The sequence below is a fragment of the Stegodyphus dumicola genome, chromosome 10, assembly GCF_044657685.1.
Source record: "Stegodyphus dumicola isolate Sdum_Otavi_A_Nest chromosome 10, ASM4465768v1".
In the NCBI taxonomy this organism is placed as follows: domain Eukaryota; kingdom Metazoa; phylum Arthropoda; class Arachnida; order Araneae; family Eresidae; genus Stegodyphus; species Stegodyphus dumicola.
In genome coordinates, this window is record NC_140777.1 from 24,006,655 (window position 1) to 24,026,686 (window position 20,032).

At 31.7% G+C, this 20,032-nt stretch overlaps 1 protein-coding gene across 5 annotated transcripts in view; it reads left to right on the top strand.

Moving 5' to 3' along the window:
• The window catches only part of CASK (peripheral plasma membrane protein CASK), a 608,377-nt gene that overhangs the window by 482,014 nt on the left and 106,331 nt on the right, over positions 1-20,032 (top strand). The window contains exon 1 of one of the 5 annotated variants that reach the window (XM_035373453.2): positions 9,785-9,854. The exons of the other annotated variants lie outside the window; for them this stretch is intronic. Coding sequence (XP_035229344.1) covers positions 9,816-9,854 — 39 coding nt within the window. The 5' untranslated portion in view covers positions 9,785-9,815. Of the gene's footprint in view, positions 1-9,784; positions 9,855-20,032 lie in introns of those variants that run through there. 5 annotated transcript variants of the gene reach the window in all.

Genomic DNA, 20,032 nt, shown 5'->3' on the forward strand with positions numbered 1-20,032 from the left:
TTTTAGTTTTGCGCAACGAAAAATATGCGTTCTTGCCAGTGCCCGAATTTCTTGTTTTTGCATAGAAACTGTAATTGTAAAAGATTTTTTTAATTGTTTTAACTGTATTTGATGTTTTTCTATATCTTTCAATAACATTATGAGTTTTTATGTATTTTTGGCTTGCCACGAAGTGAGAACTGAATTAATTGAATGAGAAATGTACCTCTAATGAAATTAGAGGAAATAAGCGTAAATGAAAGACATGGGAAAAGGCAATATTACAATATAATATTCCGTACAAGAAAGTCATGTGGTACACATCAGTTTTTTTTTGTTAATAATCTGATAGTTTGTTTGTTGATACTCGTATTTTAAAATTACTGATAATATTTAATCATTAGTTCTTGTTATATTTCAGTTCTGTATGTATTTTAGTATTTTTAAATCTCACATAACTATTAATTACAGTGTCTTCTGTATTTGTAATTTGAATAACTGCATCAACTTGCATGCTGTTCGAATTCTGTCCTCGCATTTGCCACTGATTCAGAAACTGATATCGGAAATCGAGTTTAGTTGCAAATTCGCCAATTGTTCCCAAAATGTTTCAGCGAGTATCCTGCATCGAATTAGAATTTTGAGAACTTCATAAACTATTTGTCATAAAATTAATTAAGAAGAATTGTGAATGTTATATCATATTTAAATTATTTTTAAGATGAAGTAAGCGGAATATATGTAACTTCGAAAATTTGTGCTTCGCAAGCCACGGTCACTACATTAATCATGTGGCTCTTAAATTTTAATTCATTAAAAGTTTTCTTTCTGAGCGGGCAAAAATCATTAAAAATTCATAATTCTTATTCAGCTGATGTTCGTTGATATTTATTTTCACTTTATTTAAAATAGTAGCTTTCATAGGAAATTTAGATAAATGTTAATTCGAAATCACTAATAGAATGTTTTTTGTAGATTCTAAATTTTTTCGTAAATGTAACTATGAAGATAATCAATGATAATTTAAAAGAAGGTTTTGTGATTAACGTTTTCTTAGATGGTCAGGAAATTCGCCGTTATGAGAATGACGTGGATTTATTGCTTTTCTATACTTAACATTATATAATAACACGATTATTTTGAACCTTGGCCAGAAAATCGGTAAAACTCTGTAGCGAATTAAATTAGTGATTCCAATATAGTAATTCCGTAGAAACATTCTCGTTAGGAAATATCCGATTAGAAAGTTCCTCACTTCAATCGTGAATCGATATCTGTTTGATGTATAGGTATTGATGAATGAGGTTCTTTGTATACAGTCACTTGAAAGAATTAATTATTCTCTGTATAAGCATGATTTAATGGCGTCGCCGTGCTTATTCTAAAACTTTCATATCGGAAATCCAATCTACGCAAATCAGTATTTCATTTCCTTCCACGTAGCAATAGATACGGTTATCTTAAGTGTATTTTTTTACTGCAGATGTATTCCCGAAAGGGAAATTTGTTATCAAGATGTAGTAATGGGTTTTTAATATGATATTCTTATCTGTCTCTCTCTTCTGGTTTTCTTCAAGATTGATATTTTTGCCATTAACAATTAGATAAGTGTAGTACATATATTATTTCTGCAGTTTTTCAAGTCCATCATTGAATTTTTTAATATTCTGACCCGTTTTATATTTCTTTTCACTAAATTCTTTTAAGGGAAAAAATATATTGAAACTATAAAACGTGTATTTTCTGCACATTTATATTATTCTAACCTGATTACTCTTAATCAACCTAAAATATCTTTTCTAAATACAAGAAAGTCTAATAAATTTATTAATAGTATTTTCTTTAATAAATAGTCTAATAAATAGTACTTTCTCCCTCGTTCCAGCAAGCCTTCGTTGCGTAATGGTAGCATACTCGGCGCGTATTCGAGAGGTCTAGGTTCGAGTCCTGGCGAAGACATTTCACATTTTCACATCTCATGCTTCAAAAACCCTAATGAGTCTACAGTGGCGGCTGATAATTCGTCACCACCAGTATTTGGTGATTGTGTCCACTAATCCCCAATCGCCCTTTAAAAGGAATAATATATAAGGTATTTTATCTCACCTACCAGCATGCCTGTGGTGTGATGGTAGCACACTTGGAGCGTATTCGAGAGGTCCAAGTTCGAGTCGCAGCTAGGGCATTGCTCATTTTTCACATTTCCTGCTTCAGAAAACCTAATGATTCTACAAATTTAAGTAAGCTTAAATGAAAAATTGAAAATTTACATCTTTCTTCAAAAATTATTGGAAAAAGCCACATACGTGAATTTGCAATAAATAAATTTGATTATTAGAGCTTAGTATATTGTCTTTAAAAAATTGTATGAAGTGACATCATTAGAACAACATAGTCCCATGCTCTTGTCATCTTTTGACTATTCTGTGGTGCGCAAAGAATTAAATTATATTTTGACCATTTTGTGTAATAACGTGATTTGAGTAAAAAAAAAAAAAAAATTGGGGGGGGGGGAGTAGTAGTTTTAGTTTCGTTGATCTGCCAATGTCACAAACATTTAATTTGTCAAAATTTTTACTGTGACTTCGCCGCTTTCTCTTTTTAAGATGGCTGTCTGGAGGTCAATATTTTCAGACAATTCGATATTTTCAAACTCACGCGCCAGCCGATCTTTGACAGATACCAAAAGAGGTAATCAATCAATGCTTTCTGTCGGAATGTTAGAGAATCGTTCGAGTGTTTCGATGAATGTTATTTCGAAGGTAACTAAGTAATTATTTATAACATTTCAAATAGAATTGCCTTACAAATATTTTCGCTGAGCGTTTTGAACATCAGCATACGACTTCATTTACATCGGCGCACAAAGCATTCCTGTTTATTAAAAGTATACACAATAATTGTAAAAGCGATGTTAGAATTACGTGTTAACCAAACGAGAATAGCTGTAGAAACCTTTTCTACAAACTTAATGATTCAATTTCTTTTTGATTGACAAAAATATTAAATGCTTTTGCCAAAGATTTACCGATTCATATATTTTATTTATTTGATAAAAATTGATTAATTTTATGTATGCAACATTACGTCTTTGGGGAGGTCTAAAAAGTGTTTTAATTTAAAGCTCACAAATTTAAAATGCTGTCTTCGGGAATGGTTTAACACTTGCGCAGCATGTAGTAAATGGTGCGAAAATAATTGTTAATGTCTTCTTAACTATTTACGTTGTTACTAATTAATTTTCTTCAAATTTATTGCACTTAAAAAGCACTTTGCTGTTGCCTTTAGCAAACTTTAATTTTACGTGCTTGGTTCTTTTTTTATGTACGTAAAAATTCTAGTATAATTTCGAATTTCTTATTAAACATGCGCTTGATTTAGGCTGAAGTATATTGGTTGCCTAAAAATCGTGAAAGAAGTTCTTTTAGCATTTTTGCAATTATCTAATAGGTTATTTTTATTCATAGTTCATTACCTGCAGAGATACTGAGATTTTATAGTGAAAATGTCATGGCAAATAACTCTAAAATGGGATTTAGAATTTAGTATTATTATTGTTTTTACTAAAATATTTTAATTTTGTGTTAAAATACTTAAATGAATTATTAATCAATTAATCATAAATTAAAACTTCAATGAATCATAATCTGTTAAATAAAACCTGTTAAACCTGTATAAACCTGTTAAATAATCTATATAAACCTGTTGAAATCCATAATAAGAAATCCATATAAAATCTTGATTATTAAATAAGCTGTATAAACTTGTCTTCTATATAAACCTGTTAAATCTATTTTGGAGGAAAAAAATAGATATTGCTGATTTGAAAGCACTGAGCAGCTTAAGATGGAAACTGGAAGAAGAGATTCTTAAAAAAAAATTAATAGTTAATTCCCTATGAATTAGCCGTAGAATATCTGAAGAAGTTTCTTTACGGCTGTAAAAACTGTAAATATGTTTGGCATGCAAGAAAAACGTGTACAGAATTAGAAAAAATGAAATCCGAAAACTTCAGTGGAAATATGATCTAGGTACGGAATTTTAAGTATAGCCCTTGTAGAAATATTAAGGAGAAATACTAAGGAGCTACAAAAAATTTTTCTTGATTTCATTCATCGTAAATTAACGGCATGTGGATATTTGTGCTCCTGTTTAATAAAGAAAAAAACTTAATAATTAAGATCACAGTTATGTATTTACTTCAGTGGATCGCTAGCCCATGAAGTTTGCAATAATTATATCCCGCAAGTGAAATGGTAATGATATTTGTTTTGCCAAGACTAGAAATCCGCTTGTTAAAAAACAATAACACATTTTTCGCGGTGGTGAAAGTATCGGCGAGGGAATTTTTAAATTAAGAGTTTAATTTTAAGTTGAGTATATTGTATCCATACATCTTCCAAATTTTATTTATGTTAAATGTATGTATGGTTCGTATAATGTCATTTATTTTTTATTCCATGAACTAGTTAATTTTTCCAAAAATTTAAGCATTAAAACTATTTGTCTCCTAATGTTTCGTAATTGTAAATCAAAGAGATCATTAATCGACTTAATTAACTGTTAGTTTCAATTTTTCTATTTTCTTTTTTTCGTTTCTTTCCTTAATGAGATTCGCTTTGTTTTGAACGTCCTTTGCAAAAGTATACTTTTATGGATGTTACGCATTCGTATTGGTTTCAATTCAGGTAACTTTGTAAAATCCTGGCTAAATTATAACTTCTTGTAATTCTTCTAGAATACTGAAGAACTGTGAAGTGACTATTTGCTGGGTCCTTGTAGGTAAAACGTCCGAAGAAGGGTTAAAATTCCTTCATTTCGACTACAAATTAATGAACAAGCAGTCCCTTCTCGGGCGAACAATAAGCCTCCACCTGGGCGTTAACTCAAGTTAGAAAATATAAAACTAATCTAATACTAACTAAAATTAATCACCCGAAGCTGCACAGAATCAACTACCAGAGTTGTCCTTTATTTAAGACCGTCGGCGTACACTAGCAGGCACGTAGAAGTACAGCCGAAGAAAAGTAAACTTAGACTAACAGAAACAACGTAGCCGAAAGGCAGAACTTGCTGTCGTACTGAAGCAACACCGACTCTACTTAGTCGGTGTTGAGTCGTAGTAGAGTCGAAGTACTGAAGTGACTCATACCTCCAGCCTAAATACTCGTTCTTACCCCCCATTTACATAAATCGTAATCCTGAAAACTTCATTCTGGTAGGGAAACTTGGGTCAGAAATGAGAATGTATAGGAAAGGCTTGATCGAAAATAAAAATAACTGTTATAAAATTAAAGTAAACCTTATAATCTAACTGTGCATACTTTCATCGCTTATTCAACGAGTTTAAAGCAAAGCATGTTCTAGAATCGAAAATCACTGAAATGTAAATCTAATCCCTTTTTAACTTGCTAGTGATGAACACTGGCTTCAAACAAGTAAGTGACGGAATATATATTAGTTTCGAATGCACAATTTAGCTGAGTAACATGTTTTATGTATCCAAAATCACCGTAAAATGAACTAGCTTTAAATATACAAAACATAAATAAATATGTTAAAAAAGATTTGATTTTGTATTGAATATATTGGGTTCTATTATAAAAAAAAAGATGCAAAAGAACTGATTGTTTTAAAGAGAGGTTAGGATGTCAAAACATTTGGAAGCCACCAGACCATTTAAAATTTAGTAATATCCATCTCCGGAATGCAATAGATGCAGTTATGACCTCCAGTCTCTTGGGCGTTTTTTAACGTTTTGTGTATTACCTTTATTTATTAAATATCATGTTCTTTGCACTTAAATCATAACAACTATTTCTTAAAACAGCGTATCTCAATCTGTTGAGCGCGGGTCACAAATGATTAAAATCTGAAAGGTTTCAGATTTTAAATTACGTCCAAAGGGGCGTTTTTTAACGTATTGTGCGTTACCTTTATTTATTAAATATCAAGTTCTTTGCACTTAAATCATAAAATTAAGTTCAACAGCAATGTCACAAAATACGAGTAATTTTAAAATGAGTCTATCTTTAGAATTTCCGATACCCAGTTCTGCGAATTTTAGATAAAAAGTTTTTTGTTTTTGATTTTACTTCCTTGTACGAAGTAAAAAGGAAGTATTGTAATCGCGAAAAGTTTCAGGCAGCATATTTCAACGAAAATATCCATTTTGACTGCTATCGAATGCAATTTAACGATTTTTTGCGTCATATCTGTACGTAAGGACAGAATAAAATACTCTTTTCCTTCAAAAAAATTATAAAACTGCTTTAAAATTAATTCTGAAGAGAACTTTTCGTGGCGTCTGTACGAATGTATGTACGTATCTCGCATAACTCAAAAACGAGTAGCCTCAGAACGTTGAAATTTTGTATATAGGACTTTTATAACATGTAGATGTGCACCTCGTATTTTGGTTGCAATCGGCAGCACCAAACGTATATAAATATATTTATATATATATCCACTCTATTACCCGGCTCAGTGATCTCAGTTTCTTTACTCTTATATGTTTGTAAATTGTACAGTTTTTGCTTTAAAAATGATTGAATTATGTTGTTTTTATCTTCCGGTTAAGGATTTTATGCCTTTAGTAAATCTGTGTGCAATATGTTTAGAATTATCAGCAATTTTAAAGTTGTTTAAGTGCCGCTAAGCCTATTTTTAATGGCGGCCATTGATGTTTACATTTGAAACAGGAGACTAGTGGATTTGTTGCCAATCTAGAGAAACTTAGCTTCGCAACAACAAAGATAACGCATTCATTTATTATTGCCGATTAAATCATGCATAATTCTTTCTGGAATTTTTTCGAGGAAATAAGCATTTGAGATTTACTTCGTAATTTTTAATATAGATATTTTGAGTTTTTATGTATTTTTGCCTTCTCGCGAAGTGAGAACTGAATTAATTCAATGAGAAATACTCAATCGTCTGAGAAAAACTGTTTCTTTTTTGCATTGTTTGCTTAATTTCTTTTATACATCATTCCAGCTTTATTATAGTATTTGAATAGAACATGTGGCAACGATTAGATAATTCTTTAAATGATATACGTTTTGTGCATTCTGAGTTACAATATGAAGGAAATATAATACTGTTAAGTAAACTTAGCGCCAGAGTGTCGCTATGGTAAACAAAGTGAATTTTAAAGAATGCATTTATTCTATTGTGGTTTATGCGCTGTCGGCGAAGTAGGTTTAATTCAATCTAATAAGTTTAAATAAAATGCAAGAAAAAATGCGTATAATTTAATATTCCGTACAAGGAAGTCATGTGGTGTACACATCAGATTTTGTTTTCTCGTAAAGTGTTGCCATTGCGCGCTTTTAAATCGTTGAGTTTGTTAATCAAAAATTCGTTAACGTTTTACAAAATATGAAATTGATAATAAAACAAATTCCAGATTTCAAATTTGGGCTTTCAGATGCCCAGATTCGCCGTAGGATTACGTCATTCAAAATTGGATAGCTCTGGAACAGTTATTTTATCACAATGCGAGAAACATGAATTCATTTATGCAGATTCTTCAATTTCTTCAAATATAATACAAGGTAATAGTACTTGGTGGTGGCAACGATTTGAAAAGTGATAGAGCCTTTTTAAAGTTTTCAACGCAAAATCGAAAAACGTAAACAATAGTCCTTCAGGGACAAAGCCCCTTTGGACTAAAAAAAAAGTTAAATTATAATTAATTGCATACACCACACTATAGTGAAAATCTCAGAGTTTGGAAATTATACTTCGTTATTGTCTATTACATTTTCTCCCAAGATGGAATTTATTTCTTAGTAACCTACATAATTAATGCCTACTCTAATCTTAGCAAATAAAAGATTTAAGCTGTTTAATTGTGGTACTTCTTTACTGCATACATTCAAATACAGAATCGGCAGGCTTATCCATCTCATTAATGCGAGTATCAATATTTATTTAATTTTAACTTAATAAGATAAACATTATCAAACTCTAATGGCCTTGAATTATTAAAGCAAATATAAATTTCCTTCTATTAATTTAGTTATTTAATACCAATATACGAGTAAACGAATTTTAATTAGTGGTATTTTAAAAATGTAAGTTGGTGGTAGTAACAATGCTAAAAAATTGATTTCGAAGATGACAAGAGTAAGGTGATCTGTAGATCATTCTAAATTTATAGCAGCGGTTCTCACTTGAAAAAAGTTCGAGAAACGCTGGATTACAAAGTAGTGCAATAGAGATATTGGAGTATTTAAACCCAAAGGGTCAATTTGCCCAGAAGGACGTATTTCGTTTTGGCATTTTGCGTTGGTTCACTAAAAAATGCGTTTCACTTTTCAAATTGTTGCCACCAATTATTAGAGCCCTGCATTATATTTAAATAAATAATGAAGAATCTGCATAAATGTATGTATGTTTCTCACATGGTGAAGAAACAACGGTACCTAAATTCATCAAATTTTGAATAACGTAGTTCTCAACTCGAATATGGGCATCTGGAAGGCTAAATTTGGAATTTGTTTATTATCTATTTCATATTTTGTAAAACTTTAATGAATTTTTGATTTACAAACTCGGCGATTTCAAAGCGAGTAATGGCAACACTGTACGGAAAAAAATTAATATCCAACGCGCGAGACTGTGTATCGGAAATTCTAAAGATAGGCTCATTTTAAAATTATTTAGTGATATTGCTGTCGAATTTAATTTTATGGTAACTGCGAAGGACATGATATTTAACGAACAAAGGTAACACACAAAAGGTTAAAAAAACGCCCCTTTGGGCGTAATATAAAATCTGAAAGCTTTCAGACTTTTTTATACTAATATCTTAATAAAATATTACATTAATAATAATACAAAATAAATAATAAAATATTATAAATATAATTAAAAAATAAAAAATTATAATATTCTGTATAAATAATTAATAAAATATTATATTAAATATCTTTATATTTAAAATATTATATATTAAATATTTTTATATTTAATATACTATTTTATATACATTTATTTAATATATTATCAATATACTGCAGCAGTTTACAAATGTTACCTCTACCTAAATTTTTTTTTCTAAGTAATTAAATTAGAAAATTGCAAAGAAAACCAAGTGAAATGCTTTGCACTTGCTATTGGTGCAGAATACAGTGAAGTAATATAAAGTCATTAGATGGAAATTGAAATATAATTTAAATCATTAAAGCTCTTCTGTGCGTCCCCGTGAGCTTTCTCACTAAAGAGGCCCCCGAGGCAGAGAAAGCAGGACAAATGGTCTTATTGTTTGCTACTAAATTTAGGGAGCTGGATTCCACATAGCATATTGGAGTATGACTGCCGGACGTAGAACGAGAAAGGCCCCTTATTAAAGAGTGTTGCAAGTGCTACGAGGAACTGTAATGCTCATCGTTTTTTCTTCCGTCTACGTTTTAAATACTCGTATGTCGGGAAGTGTACGCATGCACCAAGAATTGCATGGGAAGGCCTTTGATCTGATTGGTCTGTTTTCTAACTCTGTTTGTAAACATATGATGAAAGAGAAGATTGTGATAAGAGAGCAATGTGTTGTTTTTTTTTCCCTCCCGTTTTTGCTGAGTAACTGTATGAAAAATCTATGATTTTGCTTAGTAGTTTCCCCGCTTTGCTCAAATATTGTTACATAGTATAGAAAGTCTGTTTCGTTTATTCCTCATACGATCTTCATTACGTTATATGTAAGTTGATTTTTCATAAATTTTTATTGTATGATTTTAATTTGAAGTTATTTTTTACATTGCTTATCTTAAGTGTTTGTTATCTATGACTCCTGAAGTACTGCTTTCCCCGTGCACTTGCAATATGTAAAGGCGATGCAGATAATCGCAATTCGAAATTACAGGGCACAAACAGTAAGTTTTTGAAGTAGTATGCTATTCTGAATGTTTTAAGTGATTTTTATAATTTTGAATTTATTTTGCTGATGTAGCCCCAAAATAATACTGTTTGTTTTAAACCTTCTTTAGATTACATGCGGAAGAAACGGAGTTAATTAATTTTACTATTTTAATTTGTCTGTCTATATATAGTAGGACTCAAAGTATCCGGCCTATATAGGTATCGGGAATTCCTTTTTTCCGGATCGTGTACTTCCCCCCCCCATGTCAATGAAATTAAGCTTGTTATCAATTTATTTAAGCTTTTGTAATTTTTGTAAGTTTTCAGTGATGTAAAAAGGTAGTACAATTTTTTTAAAAATTTCTTACTTTGGATACTGGAAAGATGTTGATAAAAATTATGCGGGAAATTTTATTTATTTTAATTTTCAGAGCTGTGAATTATATTTTAAGCCAACTTTCGAAAATTATATTTTTCTTTAATCATACGTAGCATATTCTGTATTCACATGTTTTTTTTTTTTTAAATTACATACTGTTATTTCGATGCTACCTTCTGAAAAATATAACTAAAATGAGTTGCAATTTTAGGTCGCATACTTTAAAATGTTCTACATATGCCGAGAAAGTCGATTTAAATTTTTCTTAATTTCGTCTATACTGGTGGCAGTACCAGCGTAAACTTTTTTCTGAATTTTTCTTTTTAGCCCAAAGGGACGTTACCCAGAACTGTTAGTCTCGAAATGGCATTTTGCGTTGAATCTCTTATATGCGATATATCACTTTTCAAATTGTTGCCACCAAATTTTATCGCCGTGTATTATATTTAAGGAAACTAAATAATGAAGAATTTGCATAAATGTATGTATGTTTCTCGAGAACTGAAATAACAAGTCGTCATATTCTGAATAATTTAGTCCTTCACCCAAATATCGGCACCTGGAAGCCCGAATTTGGATTTGTTTTATTGTCTATTTCATATTTTCCAAAACCTTTAACGAAGTTTTGATTAAAAAACTCAACAATTTCAAAGCGAACAGTGGCAACCAGGGCCGGATAAAGGAGGATTGGAGTGACTGGGCCCAATCGGGTCCCCGCATTTGAAAGGGCCTCGCGTTACTTACAAAAAAATTCGGAAAAAAAAATGAACAAAAAAATTCGAAATTTAAAGCAAATTGCTTTTGACGATAATGGATAAATTATGAATTTTTCAAATAATTAAAAATATATTTATTTTAAGATCGCATTGCGGGATGAGATTCATTAATGTGTTTATTATTTTATAATGTATACTTTATAATATAGAAAAGCGAAGGCGCAAGGAAATTATATTTTCAAACAATTTTAAAAGAATTTACAGAACAAAAACTTAGAAATATGTAAATTCATGTATTCATATTCGATGATGTAAATTTATATTCAAAAAATATTTTTGTATTTTGAACATTTTTATTTTTTAATTCATGCAGAAGTTTACCTGTCTGATGATTCATAACATTTGATGTATTTATATATATGTACTGAATTTGAATTTTATTTAAATATTTAACTCTAAGGAATAAAGCATTTTTATCTCCAGCGCGCAAGACTGTCTAGCAGAAATTCTAAAGATATGCTGTTTTTAAATATTTTTAGTCCAAAGTGGCGTGAAGTACATAGCGCAAATGATCTCGAAACGTGTATTTGTCTGTAGATGAAACAAACAACCGTTTGGGCGTAATATAAATCTGAAGACTTTCAGGTTTTTTTTTTTTTTTTTTGTTGTTGTTGTTGTTGTTAGCTCAACTTTATTGCAAATAGGCTTTTTGTTCATTGTATCCTTTCCTAAATTGTAAGCTGTACCGCTTTGAGAATTGGGAATTGACGTATAAGTATTTAAGCTTTATCACATCAAAACATATTATCCGGTCTCAAAAAAAGAAAAAGGCAAAGGCTTTCATTTTATGTATTAAATCTATACTAAAAATAAAAGGAAAAGTTTTAATCTAAAAAAAGAGTTAAGAAAAATTAGAAAAGAAGGGAGATTTAGTCAATATAAATCTACCCTTGTCACGAAACAGATTGACTCATATCAGATTTCAGAAAAAAAAAGGAAGGGGTAGAATGGAATTTTATCCTTTCCTTCTACATGGACTAAGGAAAAAGGGGGAAAAAAACCTCTTTGGGGCTGAATGAAATATCAGAATAAAAGACTTATTACGGGAATTTCTTCATAATTCGTTCTTCGACTTTAGACTACTGCTTTGGAAAATAGGAAGGAAGGGAATTCTTTTTTCGGTTAAAAAAAATTCTAGAACACGTTCCAGCGTTATCTCAATAGAAGATACTCTAGCTACTTATTCCTTTAACATAGAATATTCTTTTCCTGAAATGTTCCTAAGCCGTTTCGAAAGTTTGACGAAATTGCCTTCTTTTCCCTTTCTGTATTGTAGAATTATTTCAGTGAGAAAAATCGAACAAAATGTTTTATGAAATGTATGAAAAAATGGCATTTTGAGCGAAATGGAAAATTCGAAATTTAATGAATGAGAATTATTTTTTCATGATTGTTAAAAATAATAAAATGGTACATACAAATGCATATCTCACAACAGATTCTTAATTATAGATGTCTTTGGAGTAGATTAAAGTTATTGGGGGTACTAAAGCAACAAGAATCAGCGTAGTTTTCTCAAATTTGTAAGACTACTTTCGAAGGTTTGAATGTAGAACCTTCTTCTTTAACTGCACTAGACAAAATGACGAAGGAGAACCTTGTTCTCACGCGATGTGAACACTCAAAATACATGGCGAACCGAAAGGCCTCTCTAGGTACTTGGTGGTAGAAGAAGTGACACTGGTACAGATAGGAGGAGGCGGAATACCAGAATTTCACCATTGGTCGTACAGATCCCTCCGTAATAACTGTGCATTTCAGCCCCAGTTTTGAGGGAAAACATCCTGAGGAGGGCCGTTCAATTATCTTCCACCTCCTTTTCCCCTACTGCCAAGCTCTCGAGAGGATTTTTGGCTCACCATGTGTTTTAAGTAACCCGTTTCCACACTGCACGCTTACAAACTTCCGAAATGTTTCAAGGATTCAAGCCTAGGTCCACCGGTGGTAGGGAAAGAAGGGCACACCCATCCCCCACGGCATTTTCCTTCAAAATTCGAACAGAACTAGTCACAGTCGTATTGTCAGCTGTAAAATGTCCAAGACAACGGCAGACGCAATCCTGCGGCAGTCGCCTTGATAAAATTCGTGGGCTTCATCTGACGTTATTGTTAGACAAATGAAATAAGTCATTAAATTGTTGATCAGCAAATAAATGTTTGTTCATTTTAATATGCGTTTGAGTTAATTAAGTAAGAGTAAGTTAATTGAGTCAGGGTAATATTTAGGAACTCACTGGTATTTAGGAACTAACTCTTAGAACATCCTTTTCGGGAAGATAAATTCTATTCAGTAAAGCGTAACGTTACTTCTCGGAGATCCATTTAACCATTTTTAACCTCTTGAAGAAGAGATTCGCTTTGTATTTGGAAAATTGCACTTATTTTGAGTGAACCGAAGGGGTGATAAAGAAGTTCTTACGCTATCTCGCGATACCGCTTCTCTTTTTACCAAAAATAAAATAACACATTTTGCTTTCAAAAAGAAATTAGCAACGCATTCTACTGAAACTGTGTGTTACGGTATTAGTTACGAAACTGCTTTATGGAAGAAACAAATTCGCTGTAGAATACTTGTGTATCTCACTGAGAATGTCATTTCAAAAGTCTGATATTATTCAGTTGTGAGATAGAAATAAGTATCAAATTACTGTGTAACAGAAAACTTTCTTACATGTGAGTAAATCGGTATTGCCTTTCAAAGAAATGCGCAATCTTTTTTCCTTCCTTTTCTTAGATAACAAAAGGGATACAACATATCACGTTGTTTTACTCACGTTTCAATCTCGGCATGAGTTTTTTTTTCCTTGCTGCATGCACATTACACCATTGACGTGCTTTCGTGCTTTATCATTTTTGTCTGTGGATCGTTGTTCCCTAAGAAAAAAGAAAATTCACAGAACTCCTGTTAGTGTAAAATCTTATTTGAAGCACAATATTCTGGATTTAATATCAGTTGTGGAAGAAGTAAATAAATAAATAAATAAGCTTAAAAAAAAGAAAATTGCGATTATTTAAAATTATTTTATTTGAAATGCTATATGAATCGAAATAAATATCTGGATTACGTGGATTTTTTGCATGTGCGGGCAGGATCGTTCCCGTCCACATATGCGCAAAATCTGAGAAAAAGGGTAATGTTTCTTTTATGCTGTCAGTGTATTGTAATGTAAGTGAGGAAATTTGAATTTATCTTTTATCATATTTTAACAAAATAATGAATTAAAACCTAATTTTATTTTTCTAAAACCAAATGTAAAGCAAATTTTATGTAGCAAAGTTAAGCAATGAAATTAGTTTTTGTTTCTTATTCCAGCAATTTTTAAACTACGTCTCTCGGCCGCTCGAAGGTCCGTTAATTAATAGAAATCCACAAGTGGCGGACTAATAATATTTCGCAAACAGATTAATAATATTAGGCGCTAATAGTATTTTATCATATTTTTCACAATGAAATCTAACAACATATTTCATTTATTATTTAATTTCATCTGGAAAAATAGCCTAAAAACACCATTAAAAGTATGAAGAGAAACACGTCAGTGGAACATTTAAAAATATGTTTGAAAAGCAATATCCGATTGGAGTAGTGTTATCGGATAAAATCCATATCATCGGGGGGGGGAGATATTTAAGCTCGTTAACGTTGAAGACCCGTGGCATATACCAAAATGTAGGTAATACCTAGGATTTTCTGTTTCGTGCAAGAAACGAATTCATGGTAATTATATTGTAAGAAAAAAAATTAAAAATAATTTTGATTCGGATTTCGACTTAATGATGTGGTCTGGTTGTTATTTAGAGCTTTACCTACGTAATATGAAGGTCTTCACAATTTTTTTTATTGAAACGAACTGTAAATGTGATATTACTGAAATATTAAAAAGAATTCCGCCTACAGACATTTTCATTATTTTAGAAAGTGCAATAATATTCGATAAGCACGCATGATGCATTCCTAAAAAAACAAAGCTCTAAACGGAACAGCGTTTAATGGGGACATTTTTACGTATATTAAGTAAGGATAGGAGAATATTTAAGCAAGAATAATTAATGCTTAATTCTACATTGATCTCAAATTAGTATACAAAATGAATCCATTTCTCCCATACATTATTATTAGTTTAAGAAAGTGCAGTAATATCAGAATATCCGCTTCATCATCTTTTGAATTTCTGCCAGAATCTTGGTTATTTGCTAAAAACTAACGCATAAGTTACCTCTATGAGAAACTTTTACTGAGGAAATATGTAAGAAGTTCTTGCAATCTTCATCATCTGCATATTCCTCGGAGAAATTTTCGTCTCATAATTCATAAAGGTTGTTGGGCTGTCTCTAAGAAATTTGTAGTAACGTCTGAGTATCCTGTTCTGCTGATGTATAGGTTGACAGTGTGGGCAACAATGGAAGCTTTTGCTTAAAATATTTTCGTATCTTCCGACTCTTATCATGCCTATTTCTATCACTTCATCTGGCCCACTAGCGGCCGAGCGGTAAAGTCGCTGAACACTGGTAGTTCGGTCCGAGGTTCGAATCCCGCGAACGGGCTGGCTACATGGGTGTTTTCTTGGTTTTCCCCATGTGTAACGTGTATACGAGCCAGTTTCCCTTAGAAAGTCCTCCACGACGGCATCCCTTCCCTTAGGCAGATAGCCCTAGTGTGCTTTGCCGTAATTAAATACACCACACCATACTGTCACTTCATCTAACTAGAACAATTTGATTTTTTTCTAGGATTTCTGGGACCTCATACTTCTTTTACAATTACTGTTCGTATTTGAAATTGAATCTTTTTCTAGTCTCGACAGTAATGACTCAACTTAAGTTTAGCTCATTTTTGGCGTTCGTGTATAATCGCGTATTTTGTAGTCCTGAATAAAACCTATTTTTTTCTTTATTATTCGAGAAAAATCGCGTTGTATTAAATCTGCGTTTCATGGCACCTTACTATACACAGGCTACCTGTAGTAATATAATCGTATTTTTTCCTAGCAGAATATTTCATGAAAATTAAATTTGTTTATTTAAACTGAGAAATACGTCATTATTTTAATTAAGACAGACTGTCTATAATTATTCACGTGCACGACAGTTTTCTTCCAGTTTGGTTAATATTGTTACGAAATGCCCAGCTGTGGTATAATAGCTTACCTGCAAAGCCGAGTTAGGGTTGCCAGAAAGTAGCAGGGCAAATCAGGGTTGCTAGATTTGGCACGAGATCGCACGTTTGGCGAAAATATTGGTGATATGCCATAGAGAACATTCTAGAATGCATTCTTAGCAGTTTCCTCGAGAATGTTCTCGACGGTAGGTTATAAGGTAGAGTATGTTGAGTTCAGTAGTAGTGTTTTGAGTTTAGAGATCAGACTGAGAGCGACCGAACCGAGTCCGGAACTGTACTTTAGTGCTTTACCGTGAAGCTGTCTTCACTGTTGTAGCCTGAAGGCTGTGTTGCCGATTGTTTCATCATCTTTATCGTAGTTTCTCGACGACTGTAAACGTGTCTTTGGAACTCTCCTGTGAAATACTAGCGAATAAATTGTGTTCTGATTCTTCATCAAGTGTTATCGTCAATTACTCCAAATCAACGAACCGGCTGGTATCAGAAATGGAATTCGGACCCACGCCCACATTCCGATTTACGAGTTATATACACAAATTAACCACATAATAATATATTACTAATACTGTAATATATTTTTCCAAAATGAGTTGTATCACTATTCATGCAAACCGTGATATAATTTTCATTTATTTATCCACTGAAGAGCTATTTGCTGTGGTTGAATGAAATTTCTATTGATGAAACCAAATAATAATAATAGCGGAAACATGGGAGGTTTCGAATTCGTTGCAAAATTGTCCTCTTATTTAATTTCTTTAATAGTTGAAACTGAGATACGAAATTCTATACATTAACTATTAATTTATCATAATAATTACTGCTTTTTTTAATTTGGAATCTATTCAAATTATTAACAATAACCTAGCCTTAAATTTCTAGTTGTTTCCAAGTCGCTTGCGAATAAATTTCAAGCCTTCTTCGACAAATCGTCTTAGCCTTACTTCCATGAAATAAATTTTAAAAGTAGCTATTAACCAAAGTAAGTGCTGAAGACAGTTTTGGTGGCTAACGATTTTCTTTTATGTGTTCCCATTTTCTTTATGTACTTTTGGTGAAAACTCCTGCGTGTTTTAATCCCTAAGCATCGCGTAAGTAGCCATTAGAAAAAGTCATATTGGAAAGGAAAATAAAGCAATGTTATGATAGTCCAGAAAATAGCTATAGTTTGGGTTGTTTTATTTAGTCAATAAAATTGCTGCTTCATTACCGTATCCTTGGTAACGATACAATAGATGCATTTTATAGATTTATTACTTCTTTGCCTTCCGCTGCTGACGGCAGGATTCTCAGCAATGTTAGCAGTTGACAACACATGTTCTAATTTGTTTTTGGAAACTTAATTATCTCTGACGCTTCTTAATTATTTCTGTGTACAGTGAAAGTTGACATAATGAATCGCTAACTTGCAAACTGATTATGTTTGCAGTACTGAAAGTATGGTAACAACATTTTCCTGGTTGTTTATAGCGTAAAACGTTTAGCTGTTATTCTTTGCTCATTTTTCTCTCTATAAAACAATTATTTAGCGTTATTGTATGATTACTTTGCTGTACGGTATCGCAAATTATGTAATTTATATGCAAACATAATAAATTTACCTGCTTTGTGCCAAAAACGTAAATGCTTACGGGAAATAATTAAGTAAATTGAGTTTATTTTGGTAATATTTATTTTTTATATCGCAGACACGGTATAGTGGTTAGGGGAGCCTCTCTGCGATACCAAAGGGCCCGGGTTCGAATTCCGGAGAAGGCGTGGATGTAAATTGTCTGTATCTTCATAGGAGGTAACGGTGGCCGCCTATTAGGTTAGATAGCTCTACAATAAAATGGCTACCACTTCTGGCCTTAGTAATGGCCAATGCCCTTATAGGCAAGTCATTTGTTAAAAAAAATATATTTATTTTTTTTATTGGTATCTAAATTAAAATTTCCCGTCGAATGAATTGCCTGCCAACATTGCTCGTTTGAAAAATTTTAAATTGAAATGAACGGTCAAAATGAAATAGATACTGGCTTTTCTCTTCCTTGTTCCAAATTTTAACTCATAATTTTTTCGATCACATAGTATAAAAATCCACTCATCTAGAAATGCATAATAATTTTAAAAAATGTTACTATTTTGTAGGTCACTGATTCTCGCTCTGTGCTGCGAGGATCCCATGCACTTCCCAGGGGCTCCTCGGTCGTACCAGGGAAATAAATAAATAAATAAACGAAATTGCAGAATAAGAAGCAAAAAAATAAATAAATAAATAAATAAAATCTGAAAGCTTTCACATTTTTTATTACACCCAGAGGGGCGTTTTCTTCATTTATAGACACATACACGTTTGGAGAGCATTTGTGCTAATGTTTCTTTGGGCTAAAAATATTTAAAAACAGCATATCTTTAGAATTTACGATAGACAGTCTCGCGCGCAGGAGATAATTTTTTTTTTTATCCTTGAGTTCGTAAATCAAAAATTTATTTAAGTTTTACAAAATATGAAATAGATAATAAAAGAAGTTCAAAATTTGGGCTTCTAGGTGTGCATTATTCGAGTGGAGGACTACGTTATTCAAAATGTGATGGCTCTAGGTACCGTTTTTTTTCCCATTGCGGAAAACATGGATACATTCATGAAAATTCTTCATTATTTAAATTCCTTAAGTATTATACAAGGCAGTAATATTTGGTGGTAACAATTTGAAAAGTGATTCAGACTTTTGTAATGATTCAAAGCAAAATTCCGTTTTGAGACTAGTATCGATTCTGGGCTAACGCTCTTTTGGGCTAAACAATAGAAACAATAACATAAATTTATAAGCTATTTTTTTTAATTCGGCATGTTGAACTTAAATTCGACGTATTGAATTTCATCCTCTTTACAGATGATGCTTGGCTATTACTTGGGACTGCACATTAAAGAAGTTCTTGCTCATTCTCGTTCCTTCGGGAATTTTTAAAATCCGTTCGAAGCTTTTTGAAACTTAGTTCCATATGAATATAAGTGGTCTTTCTATTTGGAATCAATTCACAGTGAAAGTTCTTAGCGATAATATCGCAGTTTCTTAGCGATTCTTCCACGAGTTTTCAATGCATTTGATTTCTTTATAAATTTTAATTGTGTTACTAGTAGGTTTCATTAATGAAGGTACTAGTAAAAATATAAAAATACCTAAATATAAAAATATAAGATATAAAAATACCTAAATATAAAAATATAAGATATAAAAATATAAGATATAAAAATATAAATATAAAAATATAAATATAAAAATACTTAAAAGCAGACTCTATATACGAATGTGTGAAGAATATGGGAAGCCACCCTATTCTTCAAGTCCTGCTGCGTATTGAAGTAGGATGGATGTCTCGAAAACAGATATGTGCACAAAAAAAGTAACCAATGGTTTTTCATTTGAAAGTATCCTTTTTTAGCCTAAAGCAGCGTTAGCGCAGAAAAGCTATTTCTCGAAAAAGCATTTTTCGTTGAATCGCTCTAAAATTCTGGATCACTTTTCAAAATGTTGCCACCAAATATTATCAACCTGTATTACATTTAAATAAATTGAATAACGAAGATTCTGCATGAATGTATGTAAGTTTTTCGCATTGTGAAAAAGCGACGGTACCTAAAGCCATGAAATTTTGAATTACATAATCCTTCACCCAAGCATGGACACCCGGAAGCCCGAATTTTGAATTTATAATTTATTTTGTTATCTATTTCATATTTAAAAAAAAATATACCGAAGTTTTGATTAACAAATTCAACGATTTTAAGGCGAACAATAGCAACAATGTACGAAAAAAAAAACATTTTTATCTCTAGCGCGCAAGAATGTGTATCAGAAATTGTAAAGGTATGCTGTTATTAAACATTTTCTGAAATTGCTGTTGAATTGAATTTTATTTGGTTTAAATGCGAAAA